A 20,782-nucleotide genomic window follows, 5' to 3' on the forward strand; every position below is an offset into this window, starting at 1 on the left:
AGTTTGCAACAGGATAGTGGTGGGAAAAACAGGGAGAAATGGAAGGTTTGGGAGCTATTTAGATGGCTTCAATATTGGAATCGAGGGAGAAGAAAGCTATCAAGGATGAATCCTAGCTTCCAGATTTGTGAACATACTAGTTATCTAGTCTATTGTTGGGCAATAAATTATCCCCAAATCCAGTACTTAAAAGAATAAATATTTATTTTCCACAGATTCTGTGGGTTGGGAATTTCAGGATGGTTTAGCTAAATTGTTCTTATTCAGGGTTTCTCACGAGGTTGCAGTCAAGATATTGGCCAGGACTGCAGTCATCTGAAGGACTGACTGTGGCTGGAGGATCTGCTTCCAAGCTCACTTGCATTGCTGCTGGCAGAAGGCGTCAATTTCTCAGTGACATTGGGAAGAGGCCTCACTTCCGTGTGGTCTGTGAGGGCCTCTCCAAAGGACTGCCGGAGTCTTCTCATAACATGTTAGTTGTCACTTAGGTGTTCAATGTTTACTGAGCTAATGTTAAAAAAAAAAAAAATTTCAACCAGGAAGAATTATAAATTTATGTACCCATCCTTTCATTCATTGATTCACTGTATCATTATATCACATCTATGATGTTCTAGGTTTTGGGCACAGCATTCACAGAGTCTTGGACTCAATTACCTTACATTCTAATGAGAAGAAAAACTAGGTAAACACATGAAAAATATAATTAAATCTAGTAATCAATACTCTAAAGACAATTAAACATAATAATAGAATAAGGTGAGAAAGAGGTGATAGCTTAGCTATGGCAATTAGTAAAGGCCTCTTTGGTGGTGACATTTTAGCTTACCTGGCAAGAAGTGGCCAGTCATACAATGATGTGCAGAACATGATTTCCAGGCAGAGGCAGCAGCAAGTGAAAAAAAAGCTTGAAGATTGGATGAGTTTGGTATGTTTGTGGAATAGAAAGATAGCCAGTATGACCAGAGCTTAGTGAGCAAAGAGGAGAGTTTTACAGCATGAAATTGAAAAGTAAGACAAATACCGGATCTTCTAGAAACTTATAAACCATGGTAAAAGGTTAAATTTCATTTTAACCACTTGGGAAGTCACTGGAAGTTTTTAAGCATGGGCAGTCTAATCTGGTAATCCAGTTTCCCATATTTTACAAATTCACTGGGGCTGAGAGGGGTGTTTTCTAGGGCCACCACAACAAAAATACAATAGGTTGAGTTGGCTTAAACAATAGAAATTTATTTCCCCCCCAGTTCTGGAGACTGGAATTCATGATCAAGATGCCAGCAGGGTTGTTTCCTCTAAGGGCCATAAAAGAAGGATCAGTTCCAGGCCTCTCTCCTTGGCTTGCAGATACCTTGCTGTCTCTTCAAATGATCATTCCTCTGTGCACACATATCTGGTATCTCTCCCTCTTGTTATAAGAACACCAGTTGTATTGGTTTAGGACCTCATCTTAATAGCCTGATTTTAATTTACAGAACTTATCTCCAAATACGATTACATATTTTTGGTTGGGACTTCAACATATGAACTTGAGGGGGACACAATTCAGTCCATAATAGGGAGCAAGAATGAAAACAAAGACACTGGTTAGTATACTATTACAGTGTTTTAGCTAAAGATGCTCGGATTAGGGTTTTTAGCATAGGAAATACTATACTAAGGAATTAATTAAATAATTAGGGAATTATTTTAAAAGTAACCTAAGTGAGTTTGCTACCTCTAACTGAGAGAAAAAGATGATTCAGGAGTTATTACCAGTTGCCTGAGCAACTGAGTTGCCATTTGCTGAGATAAAGAAGACTGGGGAAAGAACAAGTCTGCAGGGAAAACAAGAATTAAGAATTCTATTTTGAACATGTTACATCTGAAATATCTATCAGGCATTTGAATAGAGATGTTAAATAGAAAGCTATACATGTGTGTCCGAACCACAGGAACTAAAGATATATTTTGATTCATCTGGAAATCATCAGTGTTTCAGATATCATACTGTTCTCCAAAACTTTATTTTCCAATTCACTTTAAGTGGAGTACAAACAGGTCTAGAAGTTGAGAGTATAGTAGTAGAGAGTAGTAGAAGAGTGAATGTTGTCCATTCACTCAAATGGACAACAATCTCTGTGTGAAAAGGAATCCAAAGGTGTACCTGATCCTTCTACAGATTCTCAACTGAATCCTATTTTCAGCCCCCACTCTATGAAAGCCTGGTACCTACTTGTCCTGAGACTCTTTGAAGTTCTTCACAGTGAATCAAATTCTTCTCATTGGTATTTACCTCTGCAGTCTCCCTTCGGTACTTTCTTTTTGAATTTTTATTTAAATTGTAGCTAGTTACTATAGAGTGAAGCGTTGGTTTCAGGAGAATTTAGTGATTCATCACTTACATATAACACCCAGTGCTGATCACAAGTCCCCTCCTTAACACTCATCACCCATCTAGCTCATCCCCTGCCCTCTTCCCTCTCTCAGCCCTCCGTTTGTTTTCTATCATTAAGGGTCTCTTATGATTTTCCTCCCTCTCTTTTTTCCCCCTTCCCCTATGTTCATCTGTTTTCTTTCTTAAATTCCACATATGAGTGACATCCTATGGTATTTGTCTTTCTCTGACTGATTTATTTTGCTTTGCATAATACTCTCTAGCTCCATCCATGTTTCTGCAAATGGCAAGATTTCATTCTTTTTGATGGCTGAGTATATTCCATTGTAGATATATATCACATCTTTTTTTCTTTAAGAGAGAGAGAGAGAAAGCATGAATTAGAGGGGAGGGCCAGAAGTAAGGATAGAGAAAATCTTTTTTTTTTTTTTTTAAGATTTATTTATTTATTCATGATAGACATAGACAGAGAGAGAGAGGCAGAGACACAGGCAGAGGGAGAAGCAGGCTCCATGCCGGGAGCCCGACGCGGGACTGGATCCCGGGACTCCAGGATCGCGATCTGGGCCAAAGGCAGGCGCCAAACCGCTGAGCCACCCAGGGATCCCAGGATAGAGAAAATCTTAAACAGACTCTACACTCAGCAAAGAGCCCAACATGAGACTCAATCTCTTAATCCTGAGATCATGACCTAAACTGAAATCAAGAGTTGGATTAACTAAGCCACCCAGGCACCCCATCCCACATCTTCTTTTTTTTTTTTTTAACATTTCATTTATTCATGAGAGACACAGAGAAAGAGAGGCACAGACATACACAGAGGGAGAAGCAGGCTCTTCACAGGGACCCCAATGCAGGACTCGATCCCAGGACCTGGGATCATGCCCTGAGCCAAAGGCAGGCACTCAACCGCTGAGCCACCCAGGTGTCCCCACATCTTCTTTATTCATTCATTAGTCTGTGGACATTTGGGCTCTCTCCATAGTTTGGGTATTGCGGATAACGCTGCTATAAACATCAGTGTGCATGTTCCCTTCAAATCTGTGTTTTTGTATCTTTTGGATAAATACCTAGTAGTATAATTGCTGGGTCCTAGGATAGTTCTATTTTTAACCTCCACACTGCTTTCCAGTGTGGGTGCACCAGTTTGCATTCCCCTTTCTCCACATCCTTGCCAACATCTGTTTCTTGAGTTGTTAACTTTAGCCATTCTGACAGGTGTGAGGTGGTACCTCATCATGGTTTTGATTTATATTTCCCTGAGGATGAGTGATGTGATGTTGAGCATCTTTTTATGTGTCTGTTAGCCATCTGGATGTCTTCTTCTTCTTTTTTTTTTAAGATTTTATTTATTTATTTATTCATGAGAGACACAGAGAGAGAGAGAGAGAGGCAGAGACATAGGCAGAGGGAGAAGCAGGCTCCATGCACCAGGAGCCCGAGGTGGGATTCGATCCTGGGTCTCCAGGATCGCGCCCTGGGCCAAAGGCAGGCGCTAAACTGCTGCGCCACCCAGGGATCCCAAAGAGACTATTTTTTTAAAAAATATTTTATGCATTTATTCATGAGACACACACAGAGAGAAAAGAGATATAAGCAGAGGGAGAAGTAGACTCCCTCCTGGGAGCCTGATGCAGACTGGATCTCAGGACCCCTGGATCATGATCTGAGCCGAAGGCAGACGGTCAACCCCTGAGCCACCCAGGTGTCCCAAGACTGTCTATTTTTCATTGGATATTCTTTCTTGCTTTGTCAAAGGTTAGTTGACCATAGAGTTGAGGGCCCATTTCTGGGTTTTCTATTCTATTCCCTTGTCTATTTCTGTGCCAGTACCACATTGCCTTGATGATCACAGTTTTGTAATAGAGCTTAAAGTCCAGAATTGTGATGCCTCCAGTTTGCTTTTCTTTGTCAACATTACTTTGGCTATTCAGGGTCTTTTGTGGTTCCATACAAATTTTAGAATTGTTCCAGCTCTGTGAAAAATGCTGGTGTTATTTTGATAGAGATTGTACTGAATGTGTAGATTGCTTTGGGTAGTATAGACATTTTAACAATGTTTGATCTTCCAATCCATGAGCATGGAATGTTTTTCCATTTCTTTGTGTCCTCCTCTTCAATTTCTTTCATAACTGTTCTATAGTTTTCAGAGTACAGGTCTTTTACCACTTTGGTTAGGTTTATTCCTAAGTATCTTATGGTTTTTCTGTATATTGATTTTGTATCCTGCAAGTTTGCTGAATTCGTGTATCAGTTCTAGCAATTTTTTGGTGGAGTCTTTTGGGTTTTCTACATAGAGTATCATGTCGTCTGCAAATAGTGAAAGTTTGACTTCCTCCTTGCCAATTTGGATGCTTTTTGTTTTTGTTTTCTGATTGCTGTGTTTAGGATTTCCAGTACTATGTTAAATGACAATGGTGAGGTTGGACATCTCTGTTCCTGACCTTAGAGGAAGTTTTTCCCCATTGAGAATGATATTAGCTGTGGGTCTTCTATATATGGCCTTTATGATGTTGAGGTACATTCCCTCTATCCTTAATTTGCTAGAGTTTTTATCAAGAATGGATGTTCTACTCAAATGCTTTTTATGCATCTAAGAGGATCAAATGGTTCGTATCCTTTCTTTTATTAATGTGATGTATCATATTGATTTGTGAATACTGAACCACCCCTGCAGCCCAAGAATAAATCCCATTTGATTGTGGTGGATAATTCTTTTAATGTATTGTTGGATTCAATTTGCTAGTATCTTGTGAGGATTTTTTGCATCCATGTTCATCAGGGATATTGGCCTGTAATTCTCCTTTTTAGTGAAGTCGTTGTCTGGTTTGGAAAACAAAGTAATAATGCTGGCCTCATAAATTGAGTTTGGAAGTTTTCCTTCCATTTCTATTTCTGGAACACTTTGAGAAAAATCGGTATTAAGTCTTCTTTAAATGTCTGGTAGAATTCTGCTGGGAAGCCATCTGGCCCTGGACTTTTGTTTGTTGAGAGATTTTTGATAACTGATTCAATTTCTTTGCTGGTTATGGGTCTGTCCAAATTTTCCATTTTTTTTTGTCTTTCATTTTTGGTAGTTTATATGTTTCTAGGAATTTATCCATTTCTTCCAGATTGTTCAATTTGTTAGCATATAGATTTTCATAATGTTCTCTTACAATTGTTTGTATTTTTGTGGTATTGGTTGTGACCTCTCCTCTTTTATTCATGATTTTATTAATTTGAGTCCTTTCTCTTTTCTTTCTGATAAATCTGGCTAGGGTTTTATCAATTTTATTAATTCTTTCAAAGAAATACCATCTAGTTTCACTGATCTATTCTACTGTTTTTTTGGTTGTTGTTGGTGGTGGTGGTGTTATTGCTGTTTCTATATAATTAATTTCAGCTCTGATTTTTATTATTTCCCTTCTTCTGATGGCTTTAAGCTTTATTTGCTGTTCCTTTTCTCGCACCTTTAAGGGTAAAGTTAGGTCATGTATTTGAGACTTTTCTTGCTTCTTGAGGTAGCCTGTATTCTATGTAATTCCCTCTTATGATACTTTTGCTGCATCCCAAAGGTTTCGGACTGTTGTGTTTTCATTTTCATTTGCTTCCATGTATTTTAAATTTTTTCTTTAAGTTCCTGTTAACCCATTCATTCTTTAGTAGGATGTTTTTTAACCCTCATGTGTTGGTCTTTCCAAATTTTTTTCTTGGGGTTGACCTCAAGTTTCATAGCAGTGGTATCTAAAAATATTCATGGTATGATCTCAGTCTTCTTGTACTTGTTGAGGGCTGATTTGTAACCCAGTATGTGATCTATTCTGTAGAATATTCTATGTGCTCTTGAAAGGAATGTGTATTCTGCTGCTCAAGGATGAAATGTTCTGAATATATCTGCTAAATCCATCTGGTCCACTGTGCCATTCAAAGCCATTATTTCCTTTTTGATTTTCTGCTTAGATGATCTGTCCATTGATGTAAGTGGAGTGATAAGTCCCCTACTATTTTTGTATTATTATCAATGAGTTTGTTTATATTTGTTATTAATTGATTTATGTATTTAGGTCCTCCCAAGCTTGGGGCATAAATATTTACATCGTTACATCATCTTGTTGGATAGACCCCTTCATTATGATATACTGCCCTTCTTCATCTCTTGTTATAGTGTTTGGCTTAAAATCTAGGTTGTCTGATAGAAATATGGTTACTCAGCTTCCTTTTGATGTCCATTAGCATGCTAATGCTTCTCCATCCCCTCACTTTCATTCTGCAGGTATCTTTAGGTCTAAAATGAGCCTCTCGGGGATCCCTGGGTGGCTCAGAGGTTTGGCGCCTGCCTTTGGTCCAGGGCCCGATCCTGGAGTCCTGGGATCGAGTCCCGTGTCAGGCTCCCAGCATGGAGCCTGCTTCTCCCTTCTGTTTCTCTCTCTTTCTCTCTCTATGTCTATCATAAATAAATAAACAAATCTTTAAAAAATAAAATAAAATGAGTCTCTTGTATGCAGCATACAGATGGGTCTTTTTTTTTTTTTTAAACCATTCAGATACACTATGTCTTTTGATTGGGGCATTTAGTCTATTTACATTCATGGTAATTATTGGTAGATACGAATTTAGAGCCATTGTATTACCTGTAAAGTTAGCGTTTTTTGAGATTTTCTCTGTTCCTTCCTAGTCTTGGTTGCTTTTGATCTTTCTTTCAAGGCCACTCCCTTTAATTTTCTTGCAGGGCTGGTTTATAAATGCATTCACAAACTCCTTTAGTTTTTATTTGTCTGGGAAACTCTATTCTTGTATTCTGAATGACAGCCTTCCTGGATAAAGTATTCTTGGCTGCATATTCTTCCCATTCAGCATGTCGAGTATATCATGTCACTCCTTTCTGGCATGTCACTTCTCTGTAGAGGATCTGCTGTGAATCTTATTTGTCTTCCCTTGTAGGTTTTCCTTTCCCTTGATGCTTTCAGCATTCTTTCCTTATCCCTGTATTTTGCAAATTTTACTATATGTCTTGATGTTGGCCTGCTTTTGTTGATTTCAATAGGCATTCTCTGTGCCTCCTGGACTTGGATACTGTTTCCTTCTCCAGATTACTGACATTTTCAGCTATAATTTGCTCAAATAAACCTTTTGCCCCTTTTCCCTCTCTTCTTGTCCTGGGACTCCTATGATTCAAGGTTATTATACTTTATGGAGTCACTGAGTTCCCTAAGTCTACATTTGTGATCCAATATTGTCTTTCTCTCTCTCTTTACAGCTTATTTTTCATAATTTTATCTTTTATATCACTTATTCATTCTTCTGGTTCTTCCAGCCTTGTGGTCATTACATCCAATCAGTTTCTCATCTCTGTTATAGTTTTACAAATTCTGGCCTGACTAGTTTTTAAGTCTTTTATCTCCGTAGTAAGGGACTCCCTGGTGTCTTCTATGATTTTCTTAAGCCCAGCTATTATCCTTATGATTGTTGTCTTAAATTCTGGTTCAGGCATTGCTTATATCTGTTTTGATTAGGTCCCTGGCTGTGGCCTCCTCTTGTTTTTTCTTTTGGTGTGAATTCCTCCATCTTGGCATTTTGTCTAGGTCTCTGTCTTCTATGTGTTAGGGAAGCCTGTTATGTTTCCTGTGCATGAGAGTAATGGCTATATTAAGAAGAGATCGTATGCTGTCTAGGGCCTGGCACTTCAAGAAATGTTTCTGGTGTATGCAGTGTGCACTCTTCTGTGAGCTCTTTCCCTCAGGTCAGTACTTTGCAGTTTCTCCTTGCCTGTAGTGGTGAGGTAGTGAGTATTTGGATCTTGCCCAGTGTGTGGTGTGATTTTTTTTTTCATTAAGATTTTATTTGAGAAAGACTAAGTGCGTGAACAAGGGGAGGTGCAGAGGGACAAGGACTCCCTGCTGAGCAGGGCACCTCACAAGGGGTTTGATCTCAGGTCCCTGAGATCATGACCTGAGGTGAAGTCTGACCCTTAACCAACTGAGTGACCTAGGCATTTCCTGTGTGGTGAGTTTTAACTAGGTGCTTTAGTTTGCTTGTCCTATTTTCTGTAGAGCTTAAGCTTTGTAGCACTCTTTGGTCAGTAGACTTGGTGCATATGTGGGGTGAAGGGGTTGTGCTGGTCTTCTAGGGGAGGGGCCCACTGCTGCTCTCTCAGGCACACTTGCCCTAGTTCAGAAGCACCTGCAGGGCACAAGAGGGTGGGAATTGGTGTATACTGCTCAAGCTTCCACTGTGGGCTCTGTGCTGTTCACTGAAGTCTATCTGTGCTGATGGGCTTGTGGGGTGGGGTGCTGGGAAATGGTGTCAGTTAGATATCTTGTCCCTGGAGAAGAGACTGCTGTGCTGCTGCTATTTGGGAAGCCCTCCCAGAAAAGCAAATAATCTCCCCTCATTTGTTCCAGGTATCCCTCAGATCTCTGCCCTCACCTGTCTGTATCCCAGCTGTCTGCCCCCCTGGCAGTACAGTGCTACTGTGTTGTATCTCGAGTGCAATGGCTCAGTTTCAAAACTCCAAATTTTAGTGACCTGGCATGGCACAGACCCATGCTGATCCTCTGGACGACGACGGTCTTGCCACACTGGTTTTCTTCCAGAAGGGCAGTCACACAAACATGCAGGGTCTTGGGAATTTATGTTAAAGCACAGCAAAAAGCTGGCTCCCAGTTAGCTGCCTTCAGCAGGTGTCTCTACTCATATGCTAATGAATGGGGCAGTTCAATGGCAGCTGCTGTCTCTTTTGACCCCAGAAAGGCAGTGCCACCTCTCCTAAATGCACTCCCCAAAGGGGAAATGTCTCTTCCAGTGTGACCCAGGGAGCCTTGGACCAAGCTGTCTGCTCCCATACTTCTGCCCTCTTTCTCCACAGGAGCACATCTACACCTGCCAGACTCCACCCAGCAACAGTGCAGACTTCAAAAACATTAGTCCTTGAACTCTGGTGCTTGTAAACATGCAATAATTAGCCCATCTCATTTTCCCCATCAATGGTTTTGGGGAAGTATTTTTCTTATACAATGTCCTATACTGTTTTTTCTCTCTCTCTCTCTCTCTTTCTCTCCTCTCTCCCTCATTAGAGCTCCCTCCTTTCCATAGCACTGGTGATTTTCTTCTCCCAAAAACCACATATTTGCATCTCCTACCTTTCACAATGTGGCCTCTCTTCTCCAAGTTCTACAATTTGTTCTGTCAGTCTTCAGACTGATTTCTCAGGTGTTCAGAATAATTTGATATTCATCTAGCTGTGTTTGGGGGATAAGGCAAGTTTAGGGCCCTCCTACTATGCACTTTTTTTTTTTTCGCAATGCAACCTTTTAATTCCAAGCAGAGTCCCCCTCCCACAGCATTATCACACACACACACACACACACACACACACACACACAAACACACACACACACAGTGGAAAGGGGTACCAGGGCCTGAGCAGGAACAAAAGCCAGACCCCGGCAAAAAATATATATATAATTATATACACATATGTATCTGTAGAGAAGAGAAACTGGGAGTGTGATTAAGGGAGGGCAGAGAGTTAGGAGAGAAAGCAGCTTGGATAAAAGCAGTAAATACATGCCCCCCAAAATTACATTCTTTAGACAGCATGGTGGGGATGCATGGAAATGGGCAGGACTTGGTAGCCAGGACACAGCCTGGCCTCTTGATCCCATCCAAAGAGAGCCTGAAGGCCTGGGTTCTGCACAGGACCTGGGTGCTTGGAGTCTAGCTGACTTGCCTGGAGGCTGACGGTGGGCCAGGGTTCTGCAACATCTCCACTCTAAGCCATGGCTTCTAGGGAAGCCACAGGGCTGGAGCAAGAGGCTTTGAAGCTTAGGGGTCACCAGGAGAGGAGAGGGTGAGCTGGAGGGCAGGGTGGCTTTTTTTTTTTATGTATATAAACATATTGATGTTTATTTTATTTGCAAGAAGTACTCACTAGCAAGACCAGGAACACACACTTATAACATGGCAACAATAACAAGCAAGATTGACTAGATCTTAACTGGTGCTTTCTAATGTGCTCCTGTCATGCTCTCCAGAAATGTTGACCTTAATCTTTGACTCAGCATGTCAGCATTTCCTGTCTTCCTTTTGACTTGACGTCAGTATATTCCTTTGAGCCAATAATATTACTGTGTTGACTATTAAGGTTTAATTTTCCTCTCTACGTTATTTTGTCATCTTTGTCAAAAATCAATAGATGGTACATAAAGATAAAAAGTACAGCATAGGGAAAAGTCGATAATATCGTAATAACATTGTATGCTCTTAAAGATCTTATGGTCTAGAAGACAATTTTTTAATTTTAAGGAAATTTAAAAAACAGAAAAGCACAAAAAATAACTAAAATACAGCTCCCAAATACAACAAATTTTACATGTCATTTGATTTATTTCCAGTCTTTTTATTTCAAGAAATAAAACATTATAAAGTTAACCAACCCTTCCCAAAAGTAACCTCCTGTCATGAATTGGTATAAATCATCATAAGTTGTTCATTTGTGATATTTTCTCACATATGTGCATCCATAATAAGTAGAAATAATTTATGCATATTTTTATTCACAAAGATGGCATTATTTTGTAGTCTTCAATGTTTAACTCACCATTTTGATTCTGAACTAGCGGACCCCAGAGCAGGGAGGCAGGAGATCCAACTGGGTCAGAAGCTGGACCGTTTGGAGGTATTTTAAGGATTACTTTCCAATTCACCTCATCAAAACTTGGGATTTGGATCCAAGTCACAACTATATATTTGGGTTTCACCCCCATGGAGTGCTTGTTGCTGGAGCCTTTGGAAATTTTTGTACAAATCATTCAGACTTCGAGGAGCTGTTTCCTGGCTTCACTGCGTATCTTCATGGCATAGAAATCCATAGTGCAGATCCTGATTTCACTGTCTGGATCAAAAAGTGTCAAGAGGCTCAGAATGGATCACAGTCTGAGGTGTCTGATTCTCAAAGGACTCATCAGTCAAAAATCAAGTATGAATGGTATCAAACAGAATCTCAAATAATCATTACACTTATGATCAAGAATGTTCAGAAGAATAATGTAAATGTGGAATTTTCAGAAAAAGAGTTGTCTGCTTTGGTGAAACTTCCTTCAGGAGAGGATTACAATTTGAAACTCAGACTTCTTCATCCTATAATACCAGAACAGAGCACATTTAAAGTACTTTCGACAAAGATTGAAATTAAAATGAAAAAGACAGAGGCTGTGAGATGGGAAAAGCTAGAGGGGCAAGGAGATGTGCTTAAACCAAAACAGGTCATAGCAGATGTAAAGAACTTATATCCATTGTCATCTCATTATACAAGAAATTGGGATAAATTGGTTGGTGAGATCAAAGAAGAAGAAAAAAATGAGAAGTTGGAGGGAGATGCAGCTTTAAACAAATTATTTCAGCAGATCTATTCAGATGGTTCTGATGAAGTGAAACGTGCCATGAACAAATCATTTATGGAGTCTGGTGGTACAGTTTTGAGTACCAACTGGTCTGATGTAGGTAGAAGGAAAGTTGAAATCAACCCTCCTGATGATATGGACTGGAAAAAGTACTAAATAAATTAATTTGCTATCACTGTAAAAAAAAAATCCATCATTTAAATCTATGCACTTTTTTTTTTAAAGGGCAGAATTAATATTTTATTGTCACTTATAATCAGATGATAGTTGGGTATATAGTCTTCATACTTGATCTTTCCTTTTGGTAAATAAAAAAAATTACAAGTTTTCAACAGCCATGGGCTGGTTATGTTTTCAGAAAATGTAATTAGATTAATTCATTTATGGTGGCTCAGTCTCTACAGAGAAGGATAAAACAAAGTCTTCTAAAGAAAGCTGTTTTGACAAAAAAGATCACTAATGGAAAATTATTTTATCTCTACAGAATCAGGAATATATGTTCTTCCCACAACAGTATCTACTACTGAAAACTAATGAAAAATCTCTTGCAAATCAAAAGATATATTCTGATGTATTTTTATATCCATCCTCCAAATTTTAATTTGTTAGGTAGGTACACTCTGGAGAGATAATCTGATGATAGGAAGGTCAAAGCTTGAATTTCTGCCTTCATTTTAGAGTCTACCATTATTTCCATTTCTTTTCTTCAAAATGGTTGGCAAGTAACATAAGGTATTTTTAGGACACTGTCAAGTTTCATTTGGTCCCGTTTTGTCAGTGGAATTAAAGTATCTCTAGGTATATTTAACTGTTTAATATCAGAAGGGAGGAGACCAAGCCATCTGATAGCTGGAACTGTGAGATTATGAGCTTCAAAAGACATTGCCATAGATCCATACTTATAGATGCATATGATTTCTATGCATAGTTGTCGTCTTAGCTCCAACCCATATTTTGAATCTTACAAAATTTTGCAGAAATCTCATCTGCCAGTTATCTGCTTTACCCAGGATGGAGAGGCTAGAATTGTATTTAGAGGATAAATAATAAGTAAATACAATTCTAAAACAAGAAAACCATACAAATATATAAAACAAAAGTTTTCAGACAATGGATAACAGGCAGTGCAGGACTATGATCCCTGAAGAAATGGAGAAAAACAAACTGAACCTTACAGTTGAACTAATTTGCCAGTTTCAAGGCTATAGCACAGGAAAGGGCAACCTAGACAGAGTCTGGATCTTTGGCTGAGTTGAAGAGCTAGATACAAGAGTTCAGAGAGGCGAAAGTCCCTAGAATTTGCAGGACAAAGTAGTACAGAATACAGAACTCTGAGAGATAGGTTGGGACCTGGAAGAGTCTTTGGCTTTGTTTTTGGCTGTGCATGCAGTAAAAGAATATAACTGGGTCCAAGGAAATGACTTATGGAGTAGATTCTAGGAAAAACAAAGTAATTCCTAGACCTTACACAGGACTGGGAATAAAGTATTTATGATTCCATAAGCCAAAGTGGAAAGATCTTATATTACACAGGGCAATCAAATAGAATTCTCAGAAAATTATTGCCTTAATTATGGGATTAAAATCATCCAAGACTAAAGGCTGTTCTTCATCTACCTGGTAATCTTAAAATAGTAAAAGGATCCAGTTTCAAGTACTTACCTATCCACTGTTTAAAGAAATTTGACTGAATCCAGCAACCAAGAATGTAAAATTCACAATATCTGTCATATGATTAAAAATCATGAAACATGCAAAGAAACAAGAGGACATGATCCACAGTAAGGAGAAAAATAGAAAACTCAATCAACAGAAACAAATCTAGAAATAATAGATATGATGAAGCTAGCAGACAAACTATTTAAAACAGACCTTATAGATATAAAATATATATTCACAAAAGTAAAGGAAAACATGGACATGATAGAGAAAGGAAAAAAATATATAAAAGGTCCAAATAGAACTTCTCAAAATGAAAATATACCTGAAATTTAAAAACACACTGTATAGGATTTAAAGCAGACCAGATACTACAGAAGATAACATCAGTGAATTTGAAGAAATAGCAATAGAAACTCTAACAGAAGCACAAAGAGAAAACAAAATGAATAGAGCATCAGTTACCTGTGGGATAATATGAAATGGTCTACATATGTATAAGTGGAATCTAGAAACAGGCAGGCACCAAAGAAGTTTTAAAGAAAAAATGGCCAAAACATTTTCCAAATTTGATGAAAAACTAAACAGATCCAAGAAGCTCAAAGAATTACAAGCAGAACATATATAAAGAAAAACATTACAAGGCACAACATCAAATTGTTGAACATCAATGATAGAAAGAACATTTTTAAAAAAGATTTTATTTATTTATTCATGAAAGACAAAGAGAGAGGCAGAGACACAGGCAGGGGGAGAAGCAGGCTCCATGCAGGGAGCCTGACGCGGGACTCAATCCCAGGTCTCCAGAATCACACCCTGGGCTGAAGGCAGCACTAAACCACTGAGCCACCCAGGCTGCCCAAGAGAACATCTTAAAAGCAGACAGAGGAGTGCCTGGGTGGCACAATTAAGTGCCAGACCCTTGGCTTCAGCTCAGGACATGATCTTGGGGTTGTGGGATTGAGCCCGAGTGAGATGGAGCCCAGAGTGGGGCTCCATGCTCAGTGAGGAGTCTGCTTAAATTTCTCTCTCCCTCTCCACTCCCCACCACCTCTCTCTCCAAAAAAAAAAAAAAAAAAAAAAAAAAAAAGCAGCCAGAGAAAGAGAACACATTATATAGAAGGAAAGAATCAAAACATATTTCTCATCAGAAACTATGAAAGTCAGGGGGCACTTTGGTGGTTCAGTCGTTAAGCATCTGCCTTTGGCTCAGGTCATGATCCCAGAGTCCTGAAATTGAGTCCTGCATCAGGCTCCCTGCATGAGCAGGGAGAAGCAGAAGCCTGCTTCTCCCTCTGCCTGTGTCTCTGCTTCTCATGAATAAATAAATAAAATCTTAAAAAAAAAAAAAACTACGAAAGTGAGAAAAATATGAAGAAGTATCTTTAAAGCATTGGAAAAAAATTATCAATCCAAAAAAATTATCATCCATCAAAAATATCTTTCAAAGTTGAAGTCATAATAAAGACTTTTTCAGAGAAACAAAAACTGAGGGAGTTTGTCACTGTCACAAACAGGACATTTTTATATAATCCATTAGGTAAAGGAGAAAACAAAAGGGAAATTAGTATCTTGAACTGAATGAAAATGAAAATATATGTAATGATGTGGATGGAACTAGAGGGTTTTATTTTAAATGAAATAAGTCAGAGAAAGACAAATACATGATTTCACTCATATGTGGAATTTAAGAAACAAAAGAGATGAACATAGGGGAAGAGAAAGAAAAATAAGATAAAAACACAGAGGGAAGCAAACCATAAGAGACTCTTAACTATAGGAAACAAATTGAGGTGAGTAACAGGGTGATGGGCATTAAGGAGGTCACCTGATATAATGAGCACTGGGTGTTATATGCAACTGATGAGTTACTACATTCTACCCCTGAAACTAATAACACACTGTATGTTAACTAAATTGAATTTAAATACAAAAAATTTTAAATGAAAATGTAATGTGTAAAACTTTGTAAGATACTGCTGAAGCAGTACTTAGAGGAAAATTTATGACATTATTCCTTTCACTACAAAACAATTAAAGTCTCAGATAAAGAGGGAAAATTACATCCAAAGTAAGAAGAAAACAATAACAAAAATAACAAAAATTAATGAAATAGAAAACATAAAGAGAAATCAATGAATCCAAATGTCATTTCTTTGTAAAGAGCAAAAAATTGATAAAGAAAAAAGGAGAGAAAAATAATTTATTATTATTATTATCTTTTTAATTATTATTTTTTTTTATTTACGATAGTCACACACACAGAGAGAGGCAGAGACACAGGCAGAGGGAGAAGCAGGCTCCATGCCCCGGGAGCCCGACGTGGGATTCGATCCCGGGTCTCCAGGATCGTGCCCTGGGCCAAAGGCAGGCGCCAAACTGCTGTGCCACCCAGGGATCCCAAAGAGAGAAAAATAAATATAAAAATTACCAATAGTAAGCTTGGAAGAGAGGCTATCACTATAGATCTTACAGATATTAAAGGATAATTTGGAATATTTTGAACAATTTTATGCTAATACATTTGACAAATTAAATGAAATAGAGAAATTCTTTGTAAGATAGAAACCACAAAAAAAAAAAGAAACCACAAAAACTTAAGAAGTTTCTTCCTTCTTTTTTTTTTTTTTTAAAAGATTTTTATTTATTTATTCATGAGAGACACAGAGAAAGAGGCAGAGACAGAGGCAGAAGGAGAAGCAGACTCCATGCAGGGAGCCTGATGTACTTGATCCTGGTACTCCAGAATCACGCCCTGAGCCAAAGACAGACGCTCAACTGAGCCACCCAGGCATCCCAAGAAGTTTCTTCTTCTTAAGAAAACTATTTCTTTTAAAGAAAATTATCTTAAGAAGAAATAGATTACCTGGAAAGATCTATATCTAGTTTTTTTCTCTTATAGTCTTTATTTATTCCAGGTTTATTGAGATATAATTGACATATAACTTGTATATATTTGAAGTGTACAATGTGATGACTTGATATATGTATGTATTGAACAATGGTATATTATGGTAAAGTTTAACACATCTATCACTTCACATAGTTACCTTTGTGTGTGTGTATAATAAGAATATTTAAGGTCTACTCTTTTAGAAATGTTCACATATGCAATACAGCATTGCTAACCATAGTTACCATATTGTACATTAAATCCCCAGAACTTACTCATCTTCTACCTGGAAGTTTGTACCCTTTGACCATCACACCACCCATTTCTCCTATACCCCCAGCCTCTGGCAACCACCAATCTACTGTTTCCATTCTGATGATCTTTAATTACACAATAATGTATCTGGGTGTGGCTTTTTTCCTTATCCCTTGTTTAGCACTCTTTCAATCCTTTCAATCTGAAACTATTATTCTTTATAATATAGGAATATGATTTGCGAGAATTTTAAAAACAATATATAAAGTGTTTCATATGTGTAGTACTCAGTAAATATTAAATGCTATTATTTGTCTAAGTGCCATGACTGGCCAAATAAGTAAGTATTTGGTATTTCTTTCAATATTGCTAGCTCCAGTAGAGTAATGGCATTGTCTTCTTTACTATTGTGTCCCCAGTTCCTAGGAAAATATCAGTACATAATAGGTATTCAATATATATTTCTTGGATAAATATATGGATAAAAGAATTACTGAATTACTATATGGAGAAAATATAAAGATTGTGTACATACAGATTCAGATTGATTACAGGTGATTATATACATACTAGATTTTATTATGTATGTCAAGTAATTTCTAAGTTTTGTTTAACTGAAGATGTCAACTACATATACAATTACAGAGTAGATTTTATTATTTATAACATTGAATATTGAATAACATAAATAATTTTTACTGGAATTTTCTACCTCACCATTAGAAGTTGAATTCACTAGGTTTCAGTGTTAGGTTTCTTCTCCCCACATTCTCAAGGGCTGGCAAACATATACACTGTGTATCTTCTATTGCCATCTCTATGCTAACAACTCCAAATATATATCTTCAACCAGTTTCTCTCTCTCATTCGCTCTCTCACCTCTCTATTGATTTATAAGTCAAATTGTCTACATCAACATTTGCCTATTAATAGGCATTTCAAATCAACATGTCCAAAAATGAACTATACTTACTCCCAAACACAATGCTCCTATAAATTTCCCCTACTTGGTGTGACCTCAAACCCAACAAAAACCTATACATTGTCCTCAGATTTCCACCTCACTTTATTTCTCCAATCTATCAATCATAAAATTAATTTTGGTCAATTGACTTATCTGCCTTCCAATGACACCATTCAAAGACAAGTCATCATGATCTGATTCCAGATTTATGAGACTTCCAAGTGTTTCCCACCTCCAATATGTCCCCTCCAATTCATTCTCACACACAGCACAGTGGTACTCAAAGTTAGATGAACACAAGAAGAATCATCTCAGGAGTTAGGAAGTACTAATCCCTGGTTCTGACACATAAATATTGTACCTCAGTTAGTCTTGGACAAGCCCAAGCATCTGTATATTTAAAAGTTACCTAGGGTTGACTTTCAGTTCATTTGGGGATAGAGAGAGCAGGAAGGAGCATTTCTTTCATTGTTACAATAAAAAAGAGGCAAACTAACCTCAAATTTTTGAAGCTGTCAGACAGCTGAGGTCACAGTGCAACGAACTGACCCAAAATCTAAGGAAAGACCAATGTTTACAGGAAGAGTAGAGATATAAGCACTAATTTACTTGAGTCAGGCACAACCAGAGACTGGTAAGATAAATATAGCTAAAATAATTGAAGAATTCCTGAAGGCTGAATGGGAGCTGTCAGCACAATATGAAAATCATAAGGCCTGTAGAAATGGACAGTGTCTATACCCTCATATGGGCTCTTTCTCCACAAACCTTACCAGCACTTACCAAAAAAATTAGAAAGAGCCCTCATAAAGCGTCTGTTTTGCGGTCTAGAAAAGGACATCTCACTCTGAGATTCTCCACTATGGAATGAAAGTCTTAATCTTTCATTACAAAGGTCACAAATACTATTGTACTTAGGGTGCTGATGAAAAGTCATTGCAGCCGGGAAGAACAGGGGTAAAGAGCCCTACTCTTGGCAGAGAGGCAGGAGAACTGAGGAGAACACACTCCCAGAAGTTTAGGGATCCATGGATCTTGTTTAAAAACTAAGGTTTAGGGATCCCTGGGTTGTGCAGCGGTTTAGCGCCTGCCTTTGGCCCAGGGCGTGATCCTGGAGACCTGGGATCGAATCCCACGTCGGGCTCTCCGTGCATGGAGCCTGCTTCTCCCTCTGCCTGTGTCTCTGCCTCTCTCTCTCTCTCTCTCTCTCTGTGTGTGTGTGACTATCATAAATAAATATTTTAAAAAAAACCCAAAAAACTAAGGTTTAGTCAGAAAAAAAGTGTGACTAACTCCCTTCTCTCTGCCCCTCTCAGCACCTTTCCCCTTCAAGTTAACAAACTTGGAATAAAAATTAACAGCAAAATACTGCTGGGTGAGTAACTGGAAATGTACAATAAGATACAAAGTGATCTCTGAGACATATAACAAAGTGAAGACCTAAAGTTGAGGGTTGAACAAATATTATTCTGGTAATCCAAACCTGCCCTAAACACAAAATATAGCTACAGGAATTTAAAAATTAGACAGCTCAACTCCTATCTAGATTAATCCCCCACCTTTCCTCCAGCTAAAGACCTAGCAGGAAGAGAGGTACCTGTTTCCAGGCATAGAAACTATTCTACCGTCCTATACAAAAAAATTGGTTTTCAGGGGGCACCTGGCCGGCTCAGTTGGTAGGACACATGACTTTTGACCTTGGGGTTGTAAATTTGAGTCCCACACTGGGTGTAGAGATTACTTAAAAATAAAATCTTAAAAAAATAAAAAAATAAAATCTTAAAAAAAATGTGGCTTTCAGCCTGGCCTCACTGGGGTAGGGGTGGGAGGGGACAGGGTGGGCACAAGCAACGTCAGAGGTGACTGGGAGTCTGCTACAGCGCTGGGGCGCCAGTTTTAGGAGAGGCGCTGACTTTGACTCTTGGGGCCAGCTGGTGGAGGCGATAGACAAATATCAGATATTAGCAAGACATCTACAAAAAGAGGCCCACGGTCAACACAATAATTCTGAACTCACAATAGAACAAAACAAAAAAAACATAGGCAGAATTGCAACATGCTTGGAGTAATGAAGTGCAGCTTTACAGTCCACACAGAAGAATTTAAACTGGAGGACCTGAAGCTAGAACCAATCCTAAAGAATATTCTTACATATAATAAAGAATTCCCATTTGACGTTCAGCCTGTTCTTTTAAGAAGAATTTTAGCACCTGGTAAAGAAGAGCATTTGGAACTTGAAGAAGAGGATGGTGTTAGAGCAGGGTCTCCTGATTCCTTTCCTGCTAGAGTTCCCGGCACTTTACTACAAGCTGCAGACAGAACCAGGGATGAGGTCATTCACTATCAGAATTGAGAAAACTGGCCTGAAGGATGCAGAGTGTGCATCGATCCCTTTATTACAGTTAGTGTAAATGATCTGAATTGCATAGATTTAACTCCTGTGGCTTCAAGAAAAGAAGATATATAAATTCATTTTAATGTGGACACTGAGTTCCAGAAGCATGTTGAAAAATAAACCAAAGATTCAGCTATCTTCCTTGAATTCAAACACTGCAAGCCAGGGCACCTGGGTGGCTCAGTGTTTGAGCATCTGCCTTCAGCTGGGGTCCTGATTCTGGGGTTCTGGGATAGAGTCCCACATTGGACTCTCCACAGGGAGCTTGCTTCTCCCTCTGCCTGTGTCTCTGCCTCTCTCTCTCTCATGAATAAATAAATAAAATCTTAAAAAACAACACTATAAGCCTAAAAGGTTCACCAGCTCCAAGTGCTTTGCTTTCATGGAGACGGATGAAATTAAAGCTGGGCGGATTGTAATACTACTGTATAAGTAACCCACTGACTTTTTTTTTTTTTTTAAGATTTTGTTTATTCATGAGAGAGAGAGAGATAGAGAGAGAGAGAGGCAGAGACAGACAAAGGCAGAGGGAGAAGCAGGCTCCATGCAGGGAGCCCGACATGGGACTGGATCTCGGGTCTCCAGGATCACACCCTGGGCTGAAGGCGGCACTAAACCGCCGAGCCACCCGGGCTGCCCCCCACTGACTTTAAAAGAAAGAAATTGCAATAATTAACCCAGAAACCAGTTTATCTTCATTGATATCAGACTTTGCATAAGGAATAATCCTGACATGAGTAACCTGGAATGCCTGTGAATTCTCCAATTCAGTAGCAATCATTCTAGCTCCGTGGAGCAAACACCCACCAGTTTATCTTCATTGATATCAGACTTTGCATAAGGAATAATCCTGACA

The 20,782-nt window shown here is 38.5% G+C and overlaps 1 protein-coding gene and 1 pseudogene across 1 annotated transcript; both read left to right on the forward strand.

Annotated features, from left to right (window-relative positions):
* Positions 1-784: 784 nt before the first annotated feature.
* On the forward strand, positions 785-13,603 carry LOC121497730 (protein SGT1 homolog). Its single transcript, XM_041767467.1, has 2 exons — positions 785-928; positions 10,978-13,603. Exons 1-2 carry the CDS (start codon positions 785-787, stop codon positions 11,914-11,916), a joined length of 1,083 nt encoding a protein of 360 aa, XP_041623401.1. The 3' UTR covers positions 11,917-13,603.
* Positions 12,871-20,388, forward strand: LOC121497731 (annotated as a pseudogene).
* Positions 20,389-20,782: the final 394 nt, after the last annotated feature.

The sequence above is a fragment of the Vulpes lagopus genome, chromosome 8 (assembly GCF_018345385.1).
Source record: "Vulpes lagopus strain Blue_001 chromosome 8, ASM1834538v1, whole genome shotgun sequence".
NCBI lineage: Eukaryota > Metazoa > Chordata > Mammalia > Carnivora > Canidae > Vulpes > Vulpes lagopus.